Source organism: Sinocyclocheilus rhinocerous, unplaced genomic scaffold (genome assembly GCF_001515625.1).
Source record: "Sinocyclocheilus rhinocerous isolate Xijiao unplaced genomic scaffold, SAMN03320098_v1.1 scaffold1581, whole genome shotgun sequence".
NCBI classification, from domain to species: Eukaryota; Metazoa; Chordata; class Actinopteri; order Cypriniformes; family Cyprinidae; genus Sinocyclocheilus; species Sinocyclocheilus rhinocerous.
The window spans coordinates 280,446-305,701 of record NW_015635516.1 but is presented as its reverse complement, the minus strand read 5'-3'; the positions used below and the strand labels follow the sequence as shown (position 1 = coordinate 305,701).

The following is a 25,256-nucleotide window of genomic DNA, read 5'->3' as shown; positions in this document are numbered from 1 at the left end:
ATGTATTTACATGTCTATATTTATATTCATATAATTTATATTATAAATAAATATATTTAATATATAAACATAACCTATTTTTCTGAAATATATACATGCATGTGTGTGTATTTATATATACATAATAAATATACACAGAACACATACATATATTATGTAAACAAAAACTTTTATTTTGGATGCGATTAATAGCAATTAATCGTTTGACAGCACTATTATTTTTATATTTATTTTTTATATTTATATTTTTTATTGTATTTTTTATTTTTATTTTAAATAATACAAATGCAGCCTTTGAACATGAGCGATTTCTTTGTAAAGCTTGCAAAATCTTACCAACCCAAAACTTTTGAACAGTAGTGTATATTTATAAATCATCTCATGGGTCCTATTATGCTTTTTCACTTTTTCAACATTAGTTAGTCAGTAATGTTGCTGTTTGAGCATAAAAAAGATCTGCAAAGATACAAAGCTCAAAGTCCTGGCCCAGCTAACCAATCACAACACATTTCGTATTTCAGAAGGCGGACTTTCATTTGATACAGGAACTGTAATTATAATTGTAATTCGAGCCGTTCATGCCAGACTGGGGAGAGAGGTGTTTTAATAATGTAAAATATGTGAAAAATAATGTGTTTTTTGAACAACCTAGTATGAGAGCCTGTTCTAGTACACCCCCAAAACAAAATCAAGACTTTGTAAAAGAGCATAATAGGGACCCCTTTAAGAGCAAAAGCACTTGATGGCCTGACATCCAAATGATCACTGACTGTGTTGTCTCCGCTCCACTTTACTCTAATTAAATATTCTATGTGTCTAACTGTGTCAGTTGGCAGCTCTCATCTTGGGAGAGAGGCCACTGAACTGCTACATGAACGAAAACAGGGTTTGGGGGAACTTGCAAAAATGACTTGTGATAGACCAGGAAATACAAAATAGCTAGGGAAATATGAGTATGTAGAGTAGACATTAAATATAGACATTTTCTCTTTTATAATAATCTCTCAAGGTCGCATACATGTGTGAAAACAATATGAGGGGGTCTAGGTGTCCCCCTGGTTGAGATCTACAGTGCCCCCGCTCACACTGATGGTAGTGATACTAAAACCAATGATAAAATGCATAACTTTAAACCTGACATCATCCTGTACAACAGAATCTCACTGACAAAGCAAGCAACGTGGGAGTCTTATTGACTGAACAGCTGAAGGACATTTGATTTATTGAGTTTTCAGGCTAGATGAATAAACAATAAAAATATGCTTCACAGCAACAACAAGAGGACAATACAATGGGGCCATTCAATTCAATTTGAACATTCAGGGTAAACAGTGATTAGAAGCACTTATCAGCCTCTGAGATGCCAAACTGATTGCATATATAATCCATAAAGTCTGTTTTATTATAGTATCTGTTCTCATTTACTACTTAAACATGATGAGATTTTAATTACAGGCTGAATTCAAAGCTTGTGACAACTTAACCCTTTGTTTACTTGGCAGTAGTGAAAGAATTTAGTTCGAGAGGGGAAGTTTAGATCCGAGTCTCCTGTGAATGTGGTTACACTAAAATATTCATGATGAAATATGCCGGGAAAGGACATCAAAAGATTTCACGGACAAGACTAAAAAACATGCTTTTAATGACATTTGATGGTTTAATGACAAGTTGGATGGTAAAGATCAAGGAAAGATGGAAAGATATCTATCTTTAGCTTTAGCTGGTGTATGTGGTGATGGTGGGGTGAGACAGATTGAGTGAGTGAGAGGTGTCACTCCACCAGACCCACCTGATACTGCTCATGCTTCCGGTCTCAGATCCCAGCTTGCATCTCTCCAGCTGAGTGGCAACAATCTGCCTCTCAGCCTCCAACTCTCTCGTCAGTCGCTCAAATTGCAGCTCCTGCAAACATAAAGCAGACAGAGCATATGTGTAAAGCCCTAAAGGAATTATGGAATTGATTCTGTCTATAACATGTACCGCACATGCACTTACACATGCTCCAGTAACTACTACACAGAGCATGTGTGTGTATGTGTGTGTGTGTGCGTGGGATGCAGAGACACTGTGAGGCTCTGCAGCCACTCAGGGCTTTTCTTTACATATTGATAAAATGCACTTGCATTTTCTTTCTTTAAAAATGCTGGCATATAAATCTAGTCTCCGGTCAATAACTTTATTAGGAACTGCAATTTTAAACATGGTCAAACTGTAAGAATGACTGTCAGATCCTTGCTGATGTAAGCTGGCGCACAAACCATCTATTAAAGCAAACATCTGTCACAACTTGTGTGTTTTAAGACATTTATCTTTCATTTTTCTTCTCCAGAAATCTATATGGCAAAATATATGTGGAAGGCTACTTGTAGTAAAGCACCAAAATAAATATATTATAAACTAAATCTTGATGTGTCATCGTTTGTGAGAGGTACAGTTTTACAGAAAGATGGAACTAGCTTTTTTATGATGCTGCAAAGAGAAAACAGGTAAATAATAGTTATTTAATAATTTGTTATTATATTTGACCATAAAGCTGTACTTTGCATTATTTTTGACAAAACAATAATAATAATAATAATATACACTACTGTTCAAAAAGTTGGGATTCCTATGATTTTTAAAAGAAATCCTGTTCTGCTCACCAAGGCTTTATTTATTTGACCAAAAATACAGTAATACTGTGAAATATTATTACAATTTAATTTTTCAGATTTTTCTATTTTAGTATATTTTAAAATGTAATGTATTCCTGTGATGGCAGAGCTGAATTCTCAGCATCATTACTGCAGTCTTCAGTGTCACATGATCTTTCAGAAATCATTCTAACATGCTGATTTGGTGCTCAAGAAACATTTCTTAATATTATTTATCAATGTTGAAAACAGCTGTGCTGCGGAAAGTTTTTTGTGGAAAACATGATACATTTTTCAGGATTCTTTGATGAATAAAAAAATATAATTTTTTGAAATAGAAATCTTTTGTAACATTATAAATGTCTTTACTGGCACCTTTTTCAATGTAATGCTTACTCGCTGAATAAAAGTTTTAGTATCTTACTGACCCCAAACTTTTAAACAGTGGTGATATACTTAATTTTGGGCACTGGCCATAATGAATCAGCTGCAAAGTACAATAATTAAAAAATGAAAGAGTACATTCTTTTTACCTTTTCTCCACAGTTTCTCAAGACATCCAAAGGCATTATTCAGAACTATGATAATCTCTGGACCATTCCAGCACTACACACCCTTCTCTTAATTAGATATGCGCCGCTTAACATTTAATGACAAACTTGTCGATGCTAAATCAGAGATAAAATTCCAGAGCTCCTCTTTAAAGTAATCACTGTGAAAATCCAGTCAGAAACACTGCACTATGTGCCTGCGCCCGGGGCTACGACAGTTAATGTGATGTCCCCACTTCTTTTGTGACAAGGCTGAAATGAGTTCACTCAGCCACAAGGTCAAAGTCTCTCTTCCCAGAGCGGTTAACGCTAAGAGGGCTCCAGAATACATCACCTGCTATTTTGGGCACAAACCCAGATGAAGGCTACAAAAATACCCATTCAGAGTGTTGAAGAGAGCTCTATGGACCATGACGACTAAAGAGGCGCTAACTGCAGCATTCAAACACTTTTCAATAATCATTATACACATCTAGGGTCTCAATTAATGAATTTACGGCAGACGCATTCCGGTGCAATTGCAACAAACAGGCATGCTGCTTAGCTCTGCGACTGAAAAGGCATCGGCAATTACGATACAAACAAGCATCATCTCTGACCTTTCTTATTTCACATCAACAAGTTCAAGATGGAGCCGCAAACAGAGAACAACAACTGATTAGACTCTAACAATCTAACCGTCAACAACAACAAAACTACTCCAGCTTCCAGTCCCGCAATAAAACACCTGTTGCCTTCACAAATAAAATAACAGCGCTCTTACCGGCACATGTACCATACTCCAGAGGCCGTCTGTGCTGAGAAAAATCTGTGTCTGTGCATCACTATCCCACTAGACTGCGTTCATCTCCGCTTATCAGGAGAGTAGAGTCATTAGAGAAAGTACAAGAGTGGTAGTGACTGCCTTCCAGCGGGAAAGCAAAAAGTGGAGTGCAGTCAGGCACAAAGGTCGTCATGGCAACAGTGAATTTAGAGCCCCTTTGGCATTATTTATGCAACATTGCAGCACAAAGGGTCCCTCCCACCAGCCAGCCAGCCAAATACCACCGCCCTCCAGTCACTCTTCCGCCTCCTCCTAAACTCTTCCCCTCTTTCTGACGCCATCTGTGCTCCACTCTGAAGAGGAGAAGGGGGGGGGGTCTCGTTGAAAGGATCGCAGAGCGGCAGAGAGAAAGAGGTGTTTTTTGCCGGTCCAGGCAGCAGCTGTGAAAAAAAGCACTGTGCGATGCTAAGCTTTGTGCTTCCTCTAGGGATCCTAACAGTGGTCTGCCTCAGTAGCCTGCAATGGACAGGTTCCCTGAGCAGGGAGTAGCCTCCACTTGTCACAAAAGTTGGTTAAATATAGCAGTCCGCACAGACAAAAAGCACTCGGCTAGGACAGCAGATATGTCACCTGGACCAAAAATGGTGATTCTTTAACATTCAAAGTATTGTTTTTTTCTGCCCCTAAACTACACTGTAAAAATGATTTTTCAAAGATAAAACATTTCAGATTATTTCAGATTGTCTTACAAGTAGGGTTGTCAAATCGATTAATCACGATTAATCGCACCCAAAATTAAAGTTTGTGTGTACAAAATACTGTATATGTGTACGTACTGTATATATTTATGTGTATATATAAATACACAAACATACACGTATATATTTAAGAAACATTTAGCACACACAAATATTATGTAAACCAACTTTTAATTTGGTTGCGATTAATCGATTTGACAGCCCTATACTTCACTTTTTACTTTCACTCTTTCTACTTTATCTAATTCAATGTGTTACTTGCCATTTCTTTGTAATTAATTGTGCAATTTCCTATTTTTTTTTTCTTAGTCTGAGTTTCTGAGAGATTCTTTTAGTCTATATAATGTGATAAAAACTCTAAAAAACAAACAAATTTGTTTTATATGGCCAGGATTGCGACAAGAGTGCCAAACAGGAATGTATTCTCATTATCTTACATAATAACTCCTGAAAAGGCCGTTAAACCTATTTGTTTAGAAAATAAATAGCCAGGGGACTGAGAAATTGATTTGACTGCTTCAAAAGCTGAATGTGGTCTTCTGGCCTAAATGCCTAATTGCGCCCTGTGGACAAAGACTGACATTTAAGTTTCTTCATTGGTCCATTTGATTGCAAAATGTCACTTGGGGTTCGCCTCACGAGTTGCTTTAAGGATTTAACCCAATTTCTATAATTTCACGAAGTTAAATGAGTCCAGAGCCACTCCACAGCCTGACCACACAGACTGAGAACCATACAAAACAGTGTTAAACAGACAGGAATGACTCAGAATCAGATGAACTCATTTGCTCTGTAAAATGTAAAGGGAAGAGTACACATATTCCTGGTTGAAAATTACAGCAGAAATGAGGCCATCCAAAGGACCTTAGGATCCATTTAAACTTGAACAGCCTTTTTGTTGATAATCTGGTCAAAATAGCCTCAACTTTTGTGGATACTATAAGTAATTAAAAGAACTGCTTCATTTGATTGAATATGTGACACCTATTACATGATTAAGAAAAATCTAAATTACTTCACTTCTGGCTAAAGCAAATCACTCCTATCGGACAAAGATATAATGAGCTGATTAACAAGCTTTCCCTAAAATAAAAAAGCCTTAAAATGCAGAGTGTGAATTAAAAGGAAAGAAATAGTTGGCCTTAGCTGTACTACCCCTTACAAACACTGGCACTTTCCCCAAAGAATCCTTGCCATGCTCATAATAAAACTTTATATGCCAGAGGCTTTTTTATGAATAATTAATGTGTCATTTTAAAAACACTAAGATAATTTTCTTTAATTAACACCAAATGAAAGGGACAAAAAAGCTGAGCTTTAACAACAGATCTTCTGAAAATTCTGAAAAGAACACCTGTACTTTATACATTAATAAGACTACTACAATCACCATGTCAACATAATCTAAGAAAGTGACACTCAAAGTCAAATAATAAAAGAGGGTTCATTATATAGAAAAAGCGACATTTTACTGCGAATACAGTAACTGTGTATGTGTCCAGGTTGTTAAACATGCGATCATCGCATGTGATTCTGTTTAGCACAAGTGATACAGGAGAATTTTAATGGGAGAGAGTCGTACACAGGACAGACTGTGTTCTGCTTGCACGTGCAACCTTGAAAACTGCACACAAAGCACACATACAAGAGACCAGGACATTTTGCCAGACATTTTGGTACATTGTATTTATACATGGCAGAGGGGAGATGGTTTTTCAGTGCTGCAGAGCATCCTTTGTCATCAAAATCTACACAGATTTTAGATCTGAAGTTCAGTTTATTCTGTGAATTTTGCAGAGGAATTTAATGACCTCTGACTACTAAATGCCTCCAAAATGGGAGATTGCCATCTAGTGGACGAGAACAAAAAAAAACTATGGTGATTTTTCATAATATGTGCAAGTAGACAAGCAGTGGCAAAATGATAAACCTTTATTTTCAGTGTATTTTGAAAAGGACACCAGGCCTGCTGCGCTTGATTACCGTCTTTTAATCAGAGATACTTAAATATCACTGTAATAAAAAAAAAAGCTAGGAGGAAAGATTAAGACTAAGAAAATTCCTGAAAAAAAAACACACAGGGTCATACTGAAACACAGTGAGATGTGGTTTATGCTTACAGACCCCAGTAAATCATCACAATATGAGTTTCAGTTAATGATTTCAGTTAGTTTTGAGGTCTTATTTTTCCTGTTCCTAAAGGTTGGCAAAATACGTTTAAAATATACAATGTTTCTTTTTCAGGAATTGGACCAAAAATAACGATGACTCATCTTACACATTTTTGTCCACTAAAATGCACTCTATAGTGAGAATGCCCTGCCTGCTAACACAACCTGACTAGCAGTAGCAAGCAAGATCAATAATATTTGGAGAAAGCTAGTTATTAGCAATTCCATTGAACTCATTGTCTAAATATATGTAAAATAAATGTACAGTATTTAGTCACTATACCCAACTAATTTTGAATGTCCATCGATGGAGAATGAGGCTTTTTAGAGCCAAGTGGTGTAGTTACAGCATTTACCTGCAGGGGCTAAAATAGCATCCCTCGATAGCAAGTAGCAAATCATGGTTCATGGCTGTGACATACACTACATTTCGAAACTTTGGTGTCAGTAAGATGACCTTTTTTTTAAATAAATAAATAAATACTTTAATTCAGCAAGCATTAAATTGATCAAATGTGAAGACATTAAAGAAAGAAAATACATTAATAATGTTACAAAAGATTTCTATATTTTTTAAAGTATGTTCTTTTGAACTTTCAGTTTAACAAAAAATCATGAAATTCAATGTATGCAGTTTCCATAATAATATTAAGCAGCACAACTGTTCAACAATGATAATAATAAAAATGTGCACTATAAATTAGCACCAAATTAACATATTAGAATGACCTCTAAAGGATCATGTAACACTGCAGACTGGAGTTATATGACTGCTAAAAATAAATGACATTATAAAATATATGAAAATAGAAAAAAAAATAAAACAAATTATAAAATAAACTGAAAATAAAAAATAAAAATATTACTGTTTTTACTGTATTGATCATAAATGTAGCCCTGGTGAGACAGGAGACATTCAAAATCCAAACCCAAACTTGTGAACGATAGTGTAACTAAAGCTCTTCGATATGTCCCACCCAATCATCCTGTTTCAACAGGAAGTACACCAACTCAGGAAAGAAAATCACACCATTTTACATGTTTTTTGAACTCCTCTCAGAGAGAAACACTGTACGTGACATGGACTCTGTCCACCCTCCAGTGAAAATCATCAAAAAAAGCTGGCAGACAGTTTTTCTCGCTCTGATAGGAGAGCTATTAGACTGGCCCACAGCAGCCTATGGCTGTGGCCTACTTTAACATTCACCGTGTAGATTTCCAACCCTAAGAGCATGTCGCTTTTTTTCTGTCCCATGTTTAAAAGCAGGAGTGTGAGCTAAACGCTAGCAGGAAGCGAAGGGCTTGTCACAATCCATTTTTATCTACTCATGCTCTTGACTCAAAAATGGCCTCCAGCCAAGACAGACATATATATATATAAGGGCAAAGTAAAAGTAAGAAATACTGTACATTATCACACACTAAATTCTGACATACGCAATAATCTATAATGCATTTCGTAAATGACTTTTTATGACAGGAAGTCATAAGCAATTAGAATCACCTGTCATTATTCCTAACAGATCAAGCCAGTTTATCAAAAGGTTGCGCCAACGTCTGGGAAGCTGTCCACCTGCTGGCAAGCAGGTGACCAATCTTATTATAGATAGGATGCGCCGCAGTGACTAGCATAGCATGGAGACCTGATTGCAACATGGAGTGTCAAATATTTCACATTTCTTACACCACGCAGCCCCAAAACCTACATCCATTCCTCCCACTCGTCCGCAAAACCATGTGACACTGAGGCGTAACGGCGCATTTGCAGTGTGTTGACCATCAAAAACCATTTGTATCTGTGAATTTAGACACCAGGCGCTAAATGAAACCGGCAGCACGAGATGATGGAAATGACTCAGGCAGAAACCCACCAAACCTTGCGGCTCCTTAACCCAGATGGCATATGCAGTTCATCTGAGGACTGGTACGGTTCTGTGTAATTACTGTTTACAGCATATAAAGATTTAGAGAGATTCTAATTAAACTGTTGGAAAATGAATGTTTCCGTGTGAGTGTGGGGGGAATCATAACCTTCTATTAGAGACAGTCTGTAAGAATGAAGAACTTTACAGTAGTTTGACATGAAGTACCCACCTGCTCTTTAACAGAGGCCAAGATGGCAGAGGTGGTCTCCGTCTCGGATCCATCTCCGTTTGAGGCGTTCAGTACCGGGCTCAACATGCTGGAGTTCTCTGTGTCAGAGAGATGGTCTGGTACTGGCATTACTTCTGTGAACCAAACAATACAACCGACAGTTATTCAAAATGAACTGTGCAAGGTTTTTGTCATGTTTCAGAGTACTGGAGCAATCAGTTGAAACAAATCCTTTACAGTGACAGACTGTCGGATAAAATGACATAAAAAATCATGGTTTGGCACTTTTCAGATGTAATAATACTAATCAAAGTGCTTTATCAACATTTTCAATTGTTTGTCGTGATGTAATAATTGTTAGACATAATATTTAATTAACCGTCTCTTGTTTCTTTCAGTCTCTCTCTCGTCTTTGACCTACTTTTTTCTCCTCATCTCTCGAGGTTTGTGATTCCAAACACGATTCTCAGCTTGTCGCCGTCATGCTTTGATTTGTGTACATCAGCTTCTGAAAAGACTTTGAAAACCCCATGAAACTAAATTTTAGTTTTGTGGTTTTTAGTTAATGTGCGAGACCCACTATAGTACGCTAATGTATTAATAAACGTTTACAAATTTCACTTTTAGCAAATATACACATACACTACCATTCAAAAGTTGGTAAGATTTTTTTTTTGATTTTTTTTAAAAAGTCTCAAAAACTTTTTAAAAAAAGGATGCCTTTATTTGATTGAAAATGAAGTAAAAACAGTAATATTGTGAAATTTTCCCAATTAAATAAATTTTCCTGTAATTTATTCCTGTGGTAGTAAAGCTGAATTTTCAGCAGCTTTACAGTGTCACATGATCCTTCAGATATCATTCTAATATGCTGATTTGGTGCTCAAGAAACATTTCTTATTATCATCATCAATGTTTAAAAGTGGAAACCATGACACAGGATTTTTCAGGATTCTTTGATGAATTTTTTTAGATTTTTTTTTTTAGTGTTTACTGTCACTTTTGATCAATTTAATGATTCAATGAGAAAAAAATTGCCCCAAATGTTATAACTGTAGCATATATGCATATAAAAGCACAGCCTTTCTCTTGCAGGACATTTAAAACTATCCAATCAGATGTGCTCTAGAATGAGCAAGTCCCGCCCCAAGACCACCTGCAACCAACTAGCAAGCAGTGATGTAACTAAAGCCTAATAGCTATAAAAAAACAACAACAAAAAAAAACCAGGGACAAGTCCATCAATATGTTTGGCTCAAACGTTTGGTTTGAAATACATCAAGTGATTTTGTGGGTTTTTAAAACCTTGGATTTCGAGTAATGAAATCCTACTATAATGCTCTGGTCCCCTCCGGTCACTCACTTCACCCTCAGCTTCCTCCTTGACAATTGCACTCCCTCTTCAAAATCAACCTCCCAAATTTAAAGCTTTCCCAGAGAACATTGTGCACACAGCAGGAGCAGACAGAAAATGGCTGCTCACGTGTGAATGTGTACCTATGAGCACCAGCACACAGCCTTTTTACACAACCACATCAGGCACAATTGTGAACACATCTGCTCTGTATGGAAGAGAGAGCGCTCAATCAGAAAAACCTGAACAGTACGATCTGTGAAAACAAATGCCAGTCATAGGTGAAATAGGAAAAGTATTGATAAATGCTCAATTTATTTATCAGATTTGGTGACCTGATGCAGATGCTTTTCATTTCTAGGTCAAACCGATGACTTACTACCAGTGAGATCATGCAAAACAGACCAGAACATCAACAAATGCCAGTCCCAGCTGCTGGTGTTGGTGTGTGTGGGTTCAGATGGATTACATTTTTTGACAATTATCTTAGTCATCCATCTGCCTCTCATTAATAGTATCCTGATATCAAAAATATATCAAAATAAACAAAAAACACAAAATGTCACTCCATGGATGGCCGGAAGACCTGTGTTGCATGGCAGTGCTGTGATGTAATAAAATGGAAAAAGAAAAACAATGCTTTTATGCCTTGCAATTGCACAAACATTTGGTCTGTCACATTTTTTACATTGTGTTGCAAATTATTAAGCATTACTTATAATGGGCTGAATGTTGCATATCAACACTGGTTTTGCACTGCGTGCTATCCTTTTCAAACTTGGTCTGTGAATTGTTTACCTGAGTTAAATTATAGCCAAATTTGGCTATTATTACAAATAAAAAACAAGTAATTCTTGTTTGTTTTTGGAAATATAAAAATGTAATAAATAGGATCATGCGACACTGAAGACTAGAGTAATGGCTGGTTATAAATTGAGCTTTGACATCAAAGGAATAAACTACATTTTAAAATATATTAAAATAGAAAACCGTTATTTAAAATTGCAATAGTATTTCACAATATTACTGTTTTTACTGTATTTTCTGATCCTTTCAAAAACGACCTCAAACTTTTTAAAAGTAGTGTGTATAAAATACACTGTAGTCCCAGCAAGCCTTTTCATGTTTTGCCATGGGAAATTCTCTGCATACAATAATCACTTAACAGAATCTGAATGTTCAATATTCCAAGTAAACACCACTTCACCTCTGCCCTGCCAACATTTTCAAAGAGAAAAGTGATTATCTTCTTTTATGTCATTATACAGAATAATCATGTAATATTCATGCAATTTTGATCATAATCAGCTTGCATACAAGGCATATATCATTAAAATCAAGCACACTGTTGACTTTCTTTGAAGTGGAGTTTTTTTCTTGGAATATTGAAAATTTACATTTTATTCAGCGTTGTTATTATACGTAGAGAACTTCTCATAACAAAACATACAAAGGCTTGCTGGAACAGGATTGTGCACTAAGAATTGGCTGTGCCTTGTAAGCACAATACATCAACTAGGGGAGTTATAGCATGCATTAATCTAAATGAACATGTAAAATATAATGAGTACTCTGATTTCTGACTCACAATCATATTACACATCAAAAGGAAATGGCAAAACTCTGTCTTAACATACAGAATAGACCATACAGAAGCTAACTGGCATAACACACTGTGTGTTTAGCGGAAAAAGGAAGAAAAAGAAAAGGCATTACTTAGAAATAAGTAAAAAAGCCTAATTGTATGGAGTCGCATGATCGCTACAATCACTCCAAGGCCGCAGTTACCTTAGAAACAGACCTGCACTGCTCAGTGAATATTTACTGTAATTTTACTAAAACGCCTCGCACAATGGCCCCTGACTCTACCTGTCCGATCGGCTCAAGACGGTATACAGGAGAGTCCCGTAACACAACCTCAATTTCATTGTCAAACACTAAACAAATTGAACAGTGGAAGAGCCAGAGCCATTGTTGTCAACAAGCGGTTATATCCCATTTCATTTCCTCAGTGACGCTTTTTCATTTAAAGTGACAAAAGCTACATTTTTGGAATAATGTACTTGATTGTGCTTCCCCACTGACTTTTGTCTGAAACCACTGAGGTGAATGTAGACATTTTAAGCCTTTCCACTGGCGTAGCTGCAGATATCAAATAGCTGAAAAGGAGAAATTGACATAAATTGATCAAATTTGTGAAATATTCATAATTAATGTCACTGAAAGCTCTACAACAAAGCAGAAGCTCTCTATCTGGGCTCAGCCACACATGTCTGAATGCCTAATTTGTCTATGACATCATGCTTGAGCCCGCTAACAGGCTCCCGTTTCCATAGAGATATCAATCCATTATGACAGTCTCTCACCAAGAAGGCAACCGTGAGGCTTTCAGTTGATCATATCGGTGATTCGGCACACGGCAACTAATTCTTCTCAAGATGCTTTGCGCTGATGATTCAAGGTGGTTTTGGGCGGCAAACCATTAGGCTGATATTTCTAATTGGATCTGCATTAACATACAGTTCTGATAAAAATCATACAAAAAAAAAAAAACTCAAGCATTGGTTATGCAGATTTTTCTTTCATTGTGAGTATGTGTTTGCTGAATGTGTAGGTTCATATACAATGATGTAAGCGATTGCACCCAATGGAATTACTGCATCGTCTATCCTTAGGGATTATATAGGCTACAACTCATAGCAACAATCTCTACAAAAACAGACCCCAGAAATCAGGACTAGAGAACCTCAGTCCCAACATCTGATCAAATTTTAAGTAATCAAATTTGTTTTACGCTTTACACTATGCAATCTCACAACCTGTTAATCTTGTTTTCTGCATTAAACACCTCTTTCAAGACATCTGCCCTGCTTTTGCATTTTCATCCCCATTATATCCCATTAAGACAATGTCCATATGCTTTTGACAACGGTTTACTCCCCTCGGATGTTCCCCGGTTTGTTTTTTCCGTAGGATTCAGAAGACTTCCTCCCAAGATCTGATCACCCAGTGAAACACCAGATGTTCCAGAAAAACGGATCTACCTACACCCAGAGGACATGAAGGTGTTCGACTGATGCTGCCATTGGCAGGAATCACGGCTGCAATCCCAGATTAGTTATGTGATCCCGCAGGATACTAAAGTATCGAAATGCACAAACAAAAGGCACATATTGTGTTTACAGTCACACCCACATTCACACACTTTTACACACCCAACAGTATTTTCAGTGTAAAATCAGACTTGATTAGCTACTAGAATTAATGAGACAGAGAAATGAGGGCGATGCATTAAAAACTAGCATTTGGAATATACATATTTATCATGTGATATCATTAAAACAAATTTCGAATTATTACAAAGTATATTAGTTATATAACTTGCATGCCAGGGGGATGGGAAGATGAAGGAAAACAAATATTTTTACAGCTTCATTAATCACGCAGACATTAATCAGTCCTTTGTATTCTGACTGCGGACAGATTTGTTTATTTATTGTCTCGACACACGACTGACAACGTTGGGAATGAAACAGCAATAAAATTCAGAGCACACTGCAAGATTAAAATGTTCAATAAGGTCTTAAAGGAAACTAATCTCTTTTTCTGTAAGGCTGGCACACTGGGAGATGACGTTATGCGCTCCTGCACAAAGCACCGAAATGGGACTGGAGATAATGTGTCTTTTATATTGCAATCGGTATATTAATTTAACCGTGTCTTTGCTGTACCTGTAAACATTTCTAGTGGACTAGAATTGCATGATGCATGTATTATATAAGTCATTTCAAAATACATAAACAAGAGTGACCAGTAAAAGACTAAATTTGGTTATGCATGACATGACTCACATGACATGCAAGAGCTAATTAACTATCAGCAAAAGTCTTGGTGGAGATTGTACAGTTTTTCAAGACATGTCTCCTTGCCCAAAATGTCAATGATACATTGAGAAGCAGCACAAATGTGAGGCAATTAAAATGCTCCTCGGATCATGTTCTCAAAGGACAGCTGAGCGTGACATCGATGATAAAGAGTAATTATGTGAGGCTTGCTGTGATCAAACAGGCCCCACTGCTTATTAGGGCTTTTTCTTCTCTATAGTCTCTGGTGGTAATGTTTGAGTGCATTTTATTTTTTCAATGGCCACCTCTCCCCCTCTTTATTTTCGTTAAATAGAAGTACACAACAGCATATAAAAGGTAAAGCCTATTCGCATTAAGAACTATTATCGAAACAGTTATCCCTTTGGCATCCATTTCAGTCTCTGGTTGAAAAAGCGCAGAAAAAAGCTTTTGGTTTAGTTCTTTTCTAACTTGCTGATAAAAAATGTTTGTTAACACGTCACTGCATGATTAACTTTTCAAATCTGTCCGCAACCTTCAACTGTCATGAAAGGAACTACCGATGATTTGTGGTATGTCGGGGAAATGACAGAAAACATATATTCACAATTCCACAGTACGTCTGGAAAATGCATCATGGGATATCAGTATAAGGCTTGGATTTTTCAAGCATGGCATGAGGACATTGCTGCCATGCCTACGTAGCTCTGGGTAGAAACGGCTGGCTCAGTAAGAGCCCTGACCTAGTATGGGATTAATGACTTTGCTGCTGGAGAGAGTTGACATTGTTGAAAGCTGTGTTTACTAGTGTTATCTATGTACAAGAACAGCAGTGGAAATTTAATACACCCACTGAGTTCTCCAAGACAAAAGCAGTGTGTTACTCCTTAAGGATGAAGAAAGCGAATCTAACGGATATCTATATCCTTGCCAACGTTAATGTGTCATGTCAGCCCATTTGGTGTGTTTGTTTATGTAAAGCTAATTGCAACACTCACTGGTTTGTTTCAGATAATAAGTTCACCGACATGCTGGGGCCCTCTATAATTGGCCACTGAGCGGTGCCAAAGACGACCCCTACTGGTCAAACAATGGCAAGAGCACTTATGACCTCTCAATAATACAAAATAGTAAAATTATCTTATTTGAGAGATGTGAAAAATTTAATATTTTAATTCTTACCAACGCTAATATAACCTCTCATAACATGTCTATGACAACTGCAACATCAATTTGGGGTTTTTGTTTTTTGTAAAATGCCTAAATTAAGTTCTGTGGTTAACACAAACGTAAGATATTTTCATATTTTATGTATAGAATAAAAATCTAAATATCTTAAGTAACAATGACAAACAACAAACTACATTACCATTATATTTAATCATTCATATTTTAATTTTAGATAATAGCATTATCTATGGAAAGTACACCTTCGTTCTGCTTTTCTCTCTCTAAAACATCTTGAGGTGTGGTAAACATGGTATAAGCAAAATAATTGACTCTGGTCTGTTGAATTATTGAAAAATAATGCACATCTGATGTATAACTCCAATTTGCCTCATGGCAGCTTATCCATTTTTGCATTTAATTGATATGGAATAGTGATTTGAATTAAATAATTTTATTAAATAAGAAGAAAGAGACAACATTGTGCTGCAAAGGACATGAAACTAGAACAGTTATGTAGAAAATCAGTTGCCTGTGACAACAGTCCAGACAGCTGTCCAGTTGAACGGCCACTATAAAAAAGCAATTGTGGACTGAATACCACAATTGATCAATCTGAATAAAGTATTCCATCTAATAATAATAATACGATACAGTAGCATAGTGGCATAGAGAGTATGGCACTGTTCGCACAAGCAAGTTCATGGCCCAGTTTGTCATAATAGCACCATATTCACACAATGGCTATTTGACGTCAAGATAAACCTCTGAAAATATACTAAAAAGATCATTCAGATAAACCGATATTGCATTTAAAAAGCAAACTATTGCTGTTTAGGTTGGGAACTTTATACCATTCTTCACAAAAAAATACAATGGCATTTGCAAAAACAACACTAACCTTCCTTTTGAATTCTAAAATCTAAAAATAGATAGCCAGGGCCCTGCTGTCTCTCATATTTCATATTTCATGTGTCAGTGGATTCCTTAATCACAAGTGCAAATGCTCAGTGAGCACAGCTTGTCTCTCCTCACTCCAGGTCTGTATAATCCAGGCAGTCAGGTAGGAATGTATTTCTGCCCTCCTATCAAGTCTTTTCTGGAGCACTGACAGCGTGTGCATAAGCAAGGCAGCTCCCCGGTGCATTGGCCGTGCACATATAAGAAGATGTTTCCATGGTACACTGGCTAAATGAAGTTGAGGAAAGATCGCTCACTCAAGCACTTGATCTGTGTACAAGGCAATGCTGGGAAAAGACGCTGCCCAATAACAATAAGGCAACTTAACGCACATGGGAAATTAGCAAGAGGAGGCTATTCGATTTCAAGATCATATCTAAAGGATTCTGTTCTGCTCATAATTGCAAAATAAACAAAGACACAACTACAAAATTAATAAATTAATTTGTTGACATTATAATCTTACCTGTATATTATCTTAAAGCTTCCACTAGAAAAAAAAATGGTTCACTACACTGTACAAAACAACTGGCCTAACCACAAGACGGAAAATGCAACAATATTAGTTCCCTTTCAGTCGGTCACTCTCGACGTCACGTCGGATGACCGACGAAATTGGAATCTCGCTTAGAGAGACCAATCTACTTCGAGTGTAAACTAAACGAGCCAATGCACATTGGCATGCGATTATTGCATCCAGCTGCCGCTGATCACAGCATGAGTGTTTGGCTCGTTTAGTTTACACTCGAAGTAGATTGGTCTCTCTAAGCGAGATCCCAATTTCGTCGGTCATCCGACGTGACGTCGAGAGTGACCGACTGAAAGGGAACGAGGGTTACCATACGTAACCAAGACGATCATTATTAACTCAATACTAAAGTCCTCTGAGGTCATTTTTTCATGACAATCAATAACTGTGAAGGAAGATGGCGCGGTGTGATATAAGATGTGAATGTAGAATCCAGAATTTCAGAAAGCCATGTAATAGCTAAATATTTTAAATCAACTACTTTAAACAAAACAGTTTGATTCCCAGCATGCAGTACAGTATTTAAAATAACTCTTTAAAATAAGGTCCCATTGGTTCCCGTCAGTTAATAACTCCATTAACATTAACATTAACTAACAATGAGTGATCTGTTTGTTATAGTATTTATTAATCTTAGTTAATAAAATACAACTATTCATTATTTCTTTATGTTCGCTCAAATACATTATATTAACATACAACTTTTGATTTTAATAATGTATTACTAAACGCTGAAATTAACATTAACTAAGAATAATAAATGCTTTATAAGTATTTTGCACTGTAAATTCGTGTTTACTAATGAAGCTAACTAATGTTAACAAATCAAATCTGATCATAAAGTGTTACTAATATGTCATTTCCAGTGTTATGATGGAAAAAGTGCTAGTCTGCATTGATTTCACAGTAATTTTGAATATAGTATTTTGTTGTAAGACATTACTATATTAATATCATACAATTCTGTGATATTGAATGCCATATTTTACAGTGCCTCTCTGAAGCCAATAATAGGTACTGATCTTCAAATATGAGAGGACAAGTTAATAATAATCACGTACACATCATATGTACGAAGTAATCTTTTCTCTTTCACATCCTTTGAGTTTAACTACTATAGTGTTGGCACATCAAGCTACAAATTAAATGTACTCATAAAGCCTCAAATCGAGCCATGAAAGATTCATCAAATTCCAGGTCACTATTTGGCAGATCTTCCTAAAAATATAAAAGACTCTGCGCTTTCATATCCTCCTGTATGACAGCTTATAACTACATATCAGCTGTGAGTGTCAGCTCAGATGACAACAATGGCAAGCGTCTGTGTCATCACCAGCTTTATCTCTGGGGTCATTATCAGAAGAGCTAGGAGTCAGTCCATACCAAGTGGCTGGAGTCAAGTCTGATATTTATCAATAAGTCTATTACTTTCTCCTGAGCAGAATACTGAACACTATATGAGCATGATATAGTTCCTTTGTTACCTTATAACAAAACGGTTCAAAAAAATTACAGGAAAAAAAAATATCAAAAATGTAAAACTAAATATTTATGGCAAATAAAACAAAATCTGCATTTATAAAACAAGATCAATCTAAAAGAAACGGCGGTTAACCTGTTAGATCATATATGAGTATGAAATTAAGACTACCTCTGAATAAAGACTACCTCTACAGGCTAGCAATGACCAAACAGAAATGATAAAAACTAACAGGAATTGCTTTGGGATAATGACAAGACAAAACAAATTGTTAGTAAAACGCCTATTATAAGTACTAATGCGCTCCATGTGCTGCACCATTTTAATAATTAATAATAATACCAGCACTCTGCTTTTGCACATTTTAATGTCTTCACACCAAGTTTAAGCTATTGATTGCCTGTCCATTATTCTGAATTTGGAGATCTATTGAGAAAGTCAGGTCATAACTGTTTTCTATCTGTATTGAATATTTGAACATTTAACATTTAGCTTAAAATGTTATAAATGTTTATGGGTGTTTTGAATGCATTTTGCACTAATTTTGATTGTATATTGCAAATACTAGAAGAGCCGCTCATCCTGTTATTCTGTGAGATACCTCTATGAGGTCTTTAAGTGAACATGACCCGTTACAAAATGCATACACAGCTCCTCCATTCTAAATCATATGCAGCCATATATGGTAGCTAGCAGGTTAATACCAGTATGCATACAATATTTCACAGTCATGCACTGTTGCTCTCTGAGAGCATACTCTTGGTGTGGGTGCATCAGCACATTAAAATGTTGAATACCAGGGGCAGGTCTGCTGAAACCTTTTTAGGCCTGTCACGATAACAACTTTTTGTTGTGCGATATATTGATAATGTTCTATTTTAATGTAATTTAAAATATATTTCTCTCTCTCTCTCTCTCTCTATATATATATATATATATATACACATATTTGTATAAATAAAAAACTGAATTATTCAAAAAAAAAATTATATTGTAGCCTATTTAACAAAGCAATAAGTATACTTTTAGTGTAAATTATTGTTAAAATTCTGCTTTTTATGTGTAAAATAAATCACCAGCCGTTTAATTTATGGGTAAAGGGGGATTCCCAGAATTCTGCAGAATTCTCTGCATGAAATATCACATTTTTAGATCACATTTTTAGACACAATTAGGAACTGTAAACTATACAGTCACCAAAATGCCATCCTGTAAAGTTTGCAACCCTTAGACCACAATATTTTTACAGTAAAATTCTTGCAACCACAGTGGCCCATTTTTTAACCATACATTTATCAAAAAATGTAAGAAAATAAAAGCGATAACTGTGACAATTATCTTGTTAATGAGCTGCTTATGCATAAGTGAGCACCAGCATACTATGGATAACATATACATGAATGTGCCACGTGTGGGAAAAGATAGCATATTATTCAAATAGCCTATAAATTAATAAACACATATGACATGAGGGCCTAATAGTTACTATACCAGCTGAATTATTGTTTATTCTTTTTCAAGACGGCCTCACCTAAGCAAGTGCAGAGAGAGGCGGTCAGTCTAGCCACATACAGCCCTCCCATTTCCACATTAATACACCTAAACTAATAGGCTTTATTCCCCTTTCATACTCAACGTCTATTTAAACAATGTCTTATAAAGGATTTTTCTATGTTAGAAGGTCAAATATGCTCATTTTCAGTCGTAATGGTAAAAAAGATTAGGCTACACGTACCAGTAAATCAAGAATTCAAAATGAATGGACACAAATGAAAACGGTGCTTTACAAGCAAAGCCGTTGACAGTTTGGATTTCATAACGAAATGCGAGGAACATGCTGTCAAACTAGACAAAGAAACAGCGGTCATGTCCGTGGACTATTGTAATCTTATAAATACATCATTGAAATTTAGGTCAATAGGGAAGTAATAGGTTTTCTGTGCTCGCGCTCCCCCTCCCATCCGTCTTGGTTGGAGAATGATGCTCTAATGGATTCCATTTTCAGTTCCCAGCCCGCGCTCACAGCCGTCTGAATACGTGCATTAAACGCGATAAAAAAAAAAAACCTAAACACAAGACCAGCGACATCCACATGCTAACAAACACATAACATGCGCTGTTAATACGCGTACCGGGGGTTTCGCAACTGTTTCGAGCGTTTTCTTGGCAGATATCGTGGTTGTAGGTGGGGAATGTGACAGCTGGAAATGCAACTGGAATGACATTGCGCTTACCGAATAACGTCCAGAAGAACAACGCTCTTCTCGCTTCCCCTCCCCTATTAATGCCGACGATTCACAGCGAGCGACACACGGAAATCATTCCCAACGACTGGCATTGAAAGCAGAAGAGATGCTGGCGTGTCGAGGAAAGGATAGCATCCGCTAGGTATCCAAGGAAAACCGTGAGGATAGAAGGAGACCGGAAAACTGCGGTGGGTAGCCACGGACAGAGCAGCAGCAGCAGCGCCTGCTTTCTCCCTCTCTCTCCTCCTCTTCGCTGCTGGACCATCCCCATCCGAGCACCTTGCTGCAGTGATGACGACGTGTCCCACAGCGACATCTCGCGCTCACGTTTCAAATTGCACCTCTACGCTCCCATTGAAGAGAAAAAGTGTCAGACTTCATAATAATAATAATAATAATTCCTTACATTTATATAGCGCTTTTCTAGGCACTCAAAGCGCTTTACATTGTCAGGGGGTATCTCCTCATCCACCACTAGTGTGCAGCATCCACCTGGATGATGCGACGGCAGCCCAAATTTTGGCCAGGATGCCGAGGTCACACCTCTACTCTTTTCGAAAGACATCCTGGGATTTTTAATGACCACAGAGAGTCAGGACCTCGGTTTAACGTCTCATCCGAAGGACGGGTTTGATGACAATCTACTTCATTTTTGTGGTCAAACAGAATAGTTAGACAAAAAAAATATTGTGCACATAAATGTATTTCTGTCATGACAACTCTTGGAGGGATTGGCATGGTAATGTACATGACAATGTTAATGTATTTGGTCTTGGCGGAATAGATCTGCTACGCTGCTGCTGCAACAGAGCAAGTACAGAGACTTGCTACTGCCAATACATCCACAACATGCTGCTGTGAGCAAGTAAGAAATATTGCTGCTGCACATATAACATATATGAATAACCCCCATAGCATACTTGATCACCCCATAGCAGATTTATACAGGTGGAGCTGGGGAAGGTGGAGGGTTTCTGAAGTGCGCTGCTACTGCTACAGCAAGCACTAGCCAAGTATTTTAATGTTGAGCAGCGAGCTCATTGGCTACCGATACAAGAGAAAACCAATCAGCTGTGATATGTGATAATGATGTCATTATGTCATATTGAGTTTCATGCCAGAACTTTGTATATGACCGAAACTGCAATGTATTTTTATTATACCAACAATTCACTATTGAAACTGCCCCCTTCTCTGCCAATTTTTGGAGAGGATAAGTCAACGAATTTAGAGGGTTAGGCCATTTCCAAGTTGGCAATCTATATTTTGGTAATTCAACATGTGAAGGCAGCAATACTTTGGCAATTTTTTGCAAACTGTACACGCACATTATTACAAATTGCAGTTACAGCATTCAAACTAAACAAATATGTACACACACACACACACACACACACACACACATTAGCGTATAACTAGCTAGCATAAAAGCTGAAAATGTCAGACCAAAATTAAAAATGAATTATTTAACATTAATATATATATATATATATATATATATATAAAGTGCTATTAACTGGCAAATCCAGTTATTGTATCTTGCAAACATTGCCTGATTTCCAGACGGAATGAAAAAAATCCTGTTCTATTGTTCCTGAAAGCTGCATAAAGTCAGCCAATCAGATTACAGTTTGCCAGACCGAGAAAGCCAGTCATTTAACAGAATATGGGTGGTCAGTGGACATGCTGTCTGAGACATCCACACATTTTTTAAGAGACATTTTTTAAGAAAGATTTGCCATAAAATTTGTGGATTAGCATATTTGTAAAAACATGAATCGTGATGGGATGATGGTTTCTCTTTTCAGGCATGGTGAGTTAATGAAGGAAATGGACAATCAGATAAAGGACATTTTCTGTTTGATCAGTTTAGATTGCTGCTGCCTTTGTCTGTAAAGGTATTCAGTGCAGACAAAAATGTCAGCATGATGTCATGTGAGAGGCACCATTGTATGAAAACACTGTTAATCCCATTTCTGCCAGCCATCAGCCAAAGCAACACACAGAGAGACAGCTTGTCTGGAGGGGGGACTTCCGCTGTGGAGCAGTGGACACAGGCGTTCATTCACTCCGGTGGCACTGAGTGGAAGATTAGAGGATGAAAAGGCACTTATTTCCCTATACTCACAATTAACTCCCATTCCATTACAATTCATCATCTGAAGATAAATCTTTCTTGGGTTTAGATACACAGTCAGAATCATAATCATAATCCAAACTAGCAATGATTTTATACTGTCACAGTAAATAAAAAATACTCTGGGACCACCAGATGGGCACTGGTACCATTTCTGTTATAAGTAATACAGTCAAATACTTTAAGCAATGATAGTCTGAATTGTTAGTCCAAAGTTATAAACCGCTCCTAATTTGAAGAAGACTACAGTAAATCTAAACTTCAAAAGCATTTAGCTACACGGCCATCTACTAACAAAAACAGCTACACTGACGATATCATTTATTTTTATAGAGAAGTACGGAAACAGTACAGATCTCAATTGGAGTTAATACATAGGCCTACACAATACATACAACTAAAAAGCTAGAACTGAGTTGAAAACATTGTGACAAACAGCAGCATTTATCTAATATGTCATACTAGAATGAGTTTCCCACTGCTAGTCACAAGAAGACGTTTTGCAACACATTTTAAGACATTTCAGCTCAGTTGGTCGTTAAGCTGAGTGCACAATAAAATGTGACATGATTAGTCCTCCAAGCATTATTGTACACATGCATACTGCATCTTCCACTATATTATATTTTGACAGGAGAGATGAATGTTTGTTTGTTTTTTAAATGAGGTTAGACTGTTTAATATCTGCAATGAAGCACATTAGCTCAGAAAACACTACATTGTCAGGTGCATTGCCGCTCAAGCCATGTATAAAAAGTTTTAGAGAATACTTCATATTCAGTGCTTATTAAACAGCTGCATACATGATTTATGCTGTATGCTGAACAATATAGAATATCAGGTTTTTGTGAAAATTGCAGCAATTTTATATAATCCAATAAAAAGACAGGGTGCTGTTAAGACAACTTCCTCAAGACTTTGCTTAAATCGTAAAGCCTTCTCTTTCCACAACCCATTGCTTTGTCGTATCCATGGTGACTAGGCAATTATATTATATTATTATATAGATATAGACATGTACGATATTACCTGTCAAGCGGAAAAGCAACGAAAATTTGGCATCTGTTATCAAGTCGACGTTTATTATAGCTAGTTTATAGCTTTCCCGGCTGTTGCAGCGATATCACAAGACAGTTATTTCAGTGGCAAGTTATACTTAAGGGAGCACTAACATTTTCTGCATACTATTAAAAAATCTCTAAAGAAATAGGCATGTTGCAGTGATGCAGTTTCTTTTACATTAATTCACGTTATGTTGCACGGGTTTTTATGAGCACACAAAAATGTCTTTTCGTTGACCACTTGGGTGTAGGCCTAAACAAAAACCCTATCAGCTGGGGTTACTGGTTTTACAGTTTATTGCGGGTGCTGATTGGTCCCACATGAGGATGTTTTTATGGTATTACAGTATATAATCAGTCATAGTTTACTGGAAGTGGCTTCTGGGTTCGCCAAGTGCTCAACATACCAGTGCACGGATGTAATTTTAGTTTCAACCCACTATGGGTTTCAGAACATCATGTGTTATTTATACATTTTTCAATAGCAGACAAAATTAACTTTGTGTTTACGTCAGAAACAATCATAGCCTATCCAGTAGGAAAGAAGGTCTTTCCATTCACTATAAAAGGAACAATATAAAGGTAAGAGGAAGAAGAAGTGCTTATATCATAACAGAAGTCAGGTTATTGTTGGCATGAAGCAGTTCTGAAGTAAAGTAATTATTTCACAAGTTTTTTAAAAGCCGATTGAGGATGTATATTGTATAATAATAACACTCATGCAAGCGTTTCAACGCCTCTAGAGGGTGCTAAAATACAAAAAAGGTATTCTCCCTTTGCAGAAATTAGTATAAACAGAAGTTATTGAACTCTATCCAGTTTTCATTGCTTTGTAATGACTTGTTTTGAATTGCATTGAAATGACTGTTTTTGTGTGACACCTTAAAAAGTCTTTCAGTTAGCAGTGATGTGTCTGTTGTAAACTTTATAATTAGCACTACTGATGTACTGTCATGAGGAACTCACACCCACACCTTATCAGTCATTGAATTGGCTGTATCAGTGGTGGTTTGACAGTTTTGTTCCAGATAAAATAAAAACATTTGTTCATAAGTACACAGCAGATAATATCATTATAGAAATAAACATATGCATTTTGAAATAATGTTTCTTGCAATATATATATATATATATTAAAACATATATTTGTACTATCTGCACATGCACATTATGTCTTTACACATTTACATTTACATTTACATTTAGTCATTTTGCCGACGCTTTTATCCAAAGCGACTTACAATTGGGGAATACATAAAGCGATTCTTCTTAAAGACACAGACACTTAAACAGACACAGGAAGTGCTTGAAATAACAAGTTTTAGGCATTGTTCAAATAAGTACAAGCTAGAAAAGGGAAGGAATAAATAAAGAGAAAGACAAAGTGCCTTTTTAATTTTTTTATTTAGAATGAAGTCAAGTAGCGTTTAAAGAGATGAGTTTTCAGCTGTCGCTTGAAAATTGTCAGGGATTCAGCATTCCGGATAGGGGTGGGAAGATCATTCCA

The 25,256-nt window shown here is 36.6% G+C and overlaps 1 protein-coding gene across 9 annotated transcripts in view; it reads right to left on the bottom strand.

Moving 5' to 3' along the window:
* LOC107746909 (catenin delta-2-like) overlaps positions 1-20,795 on the bottom strand; it is a 94,810-nt gene extending 74,015 nt beyond the window's left edge. For 8 of the 9 annotated variants that reach the window (XM_016561245.1, XM_016561249.1, XM_016561247.1 and 5 more), the window contains exons 1-3: positions 20,540-20,795; positions 8,971-9,104; positions 1,790-1,902 (exon numbers count right to left, since the gene is read on the bottom strand). In XM_016561245.1, coding sequence (XP_016416731.1) covers positions 1,790-1,902; positions 8,971-9,099 — 242 coding nt within the window. In that variant the 5' untranslated portion in view covers positions 9,100-9,104; positions 20,540-20,795. Of the gene's footprint in view, positions 1-1,789; positions 1,903-3,947; positions 4,133-8,970; positions 9,105-20,539 lie in introns of those variants that run through there. The other variant, XM_016561253.1, reaches the window with a different exon arrangement.
* Positions 20,796-25,256: the final 4,461 nt, after the last annotated feature.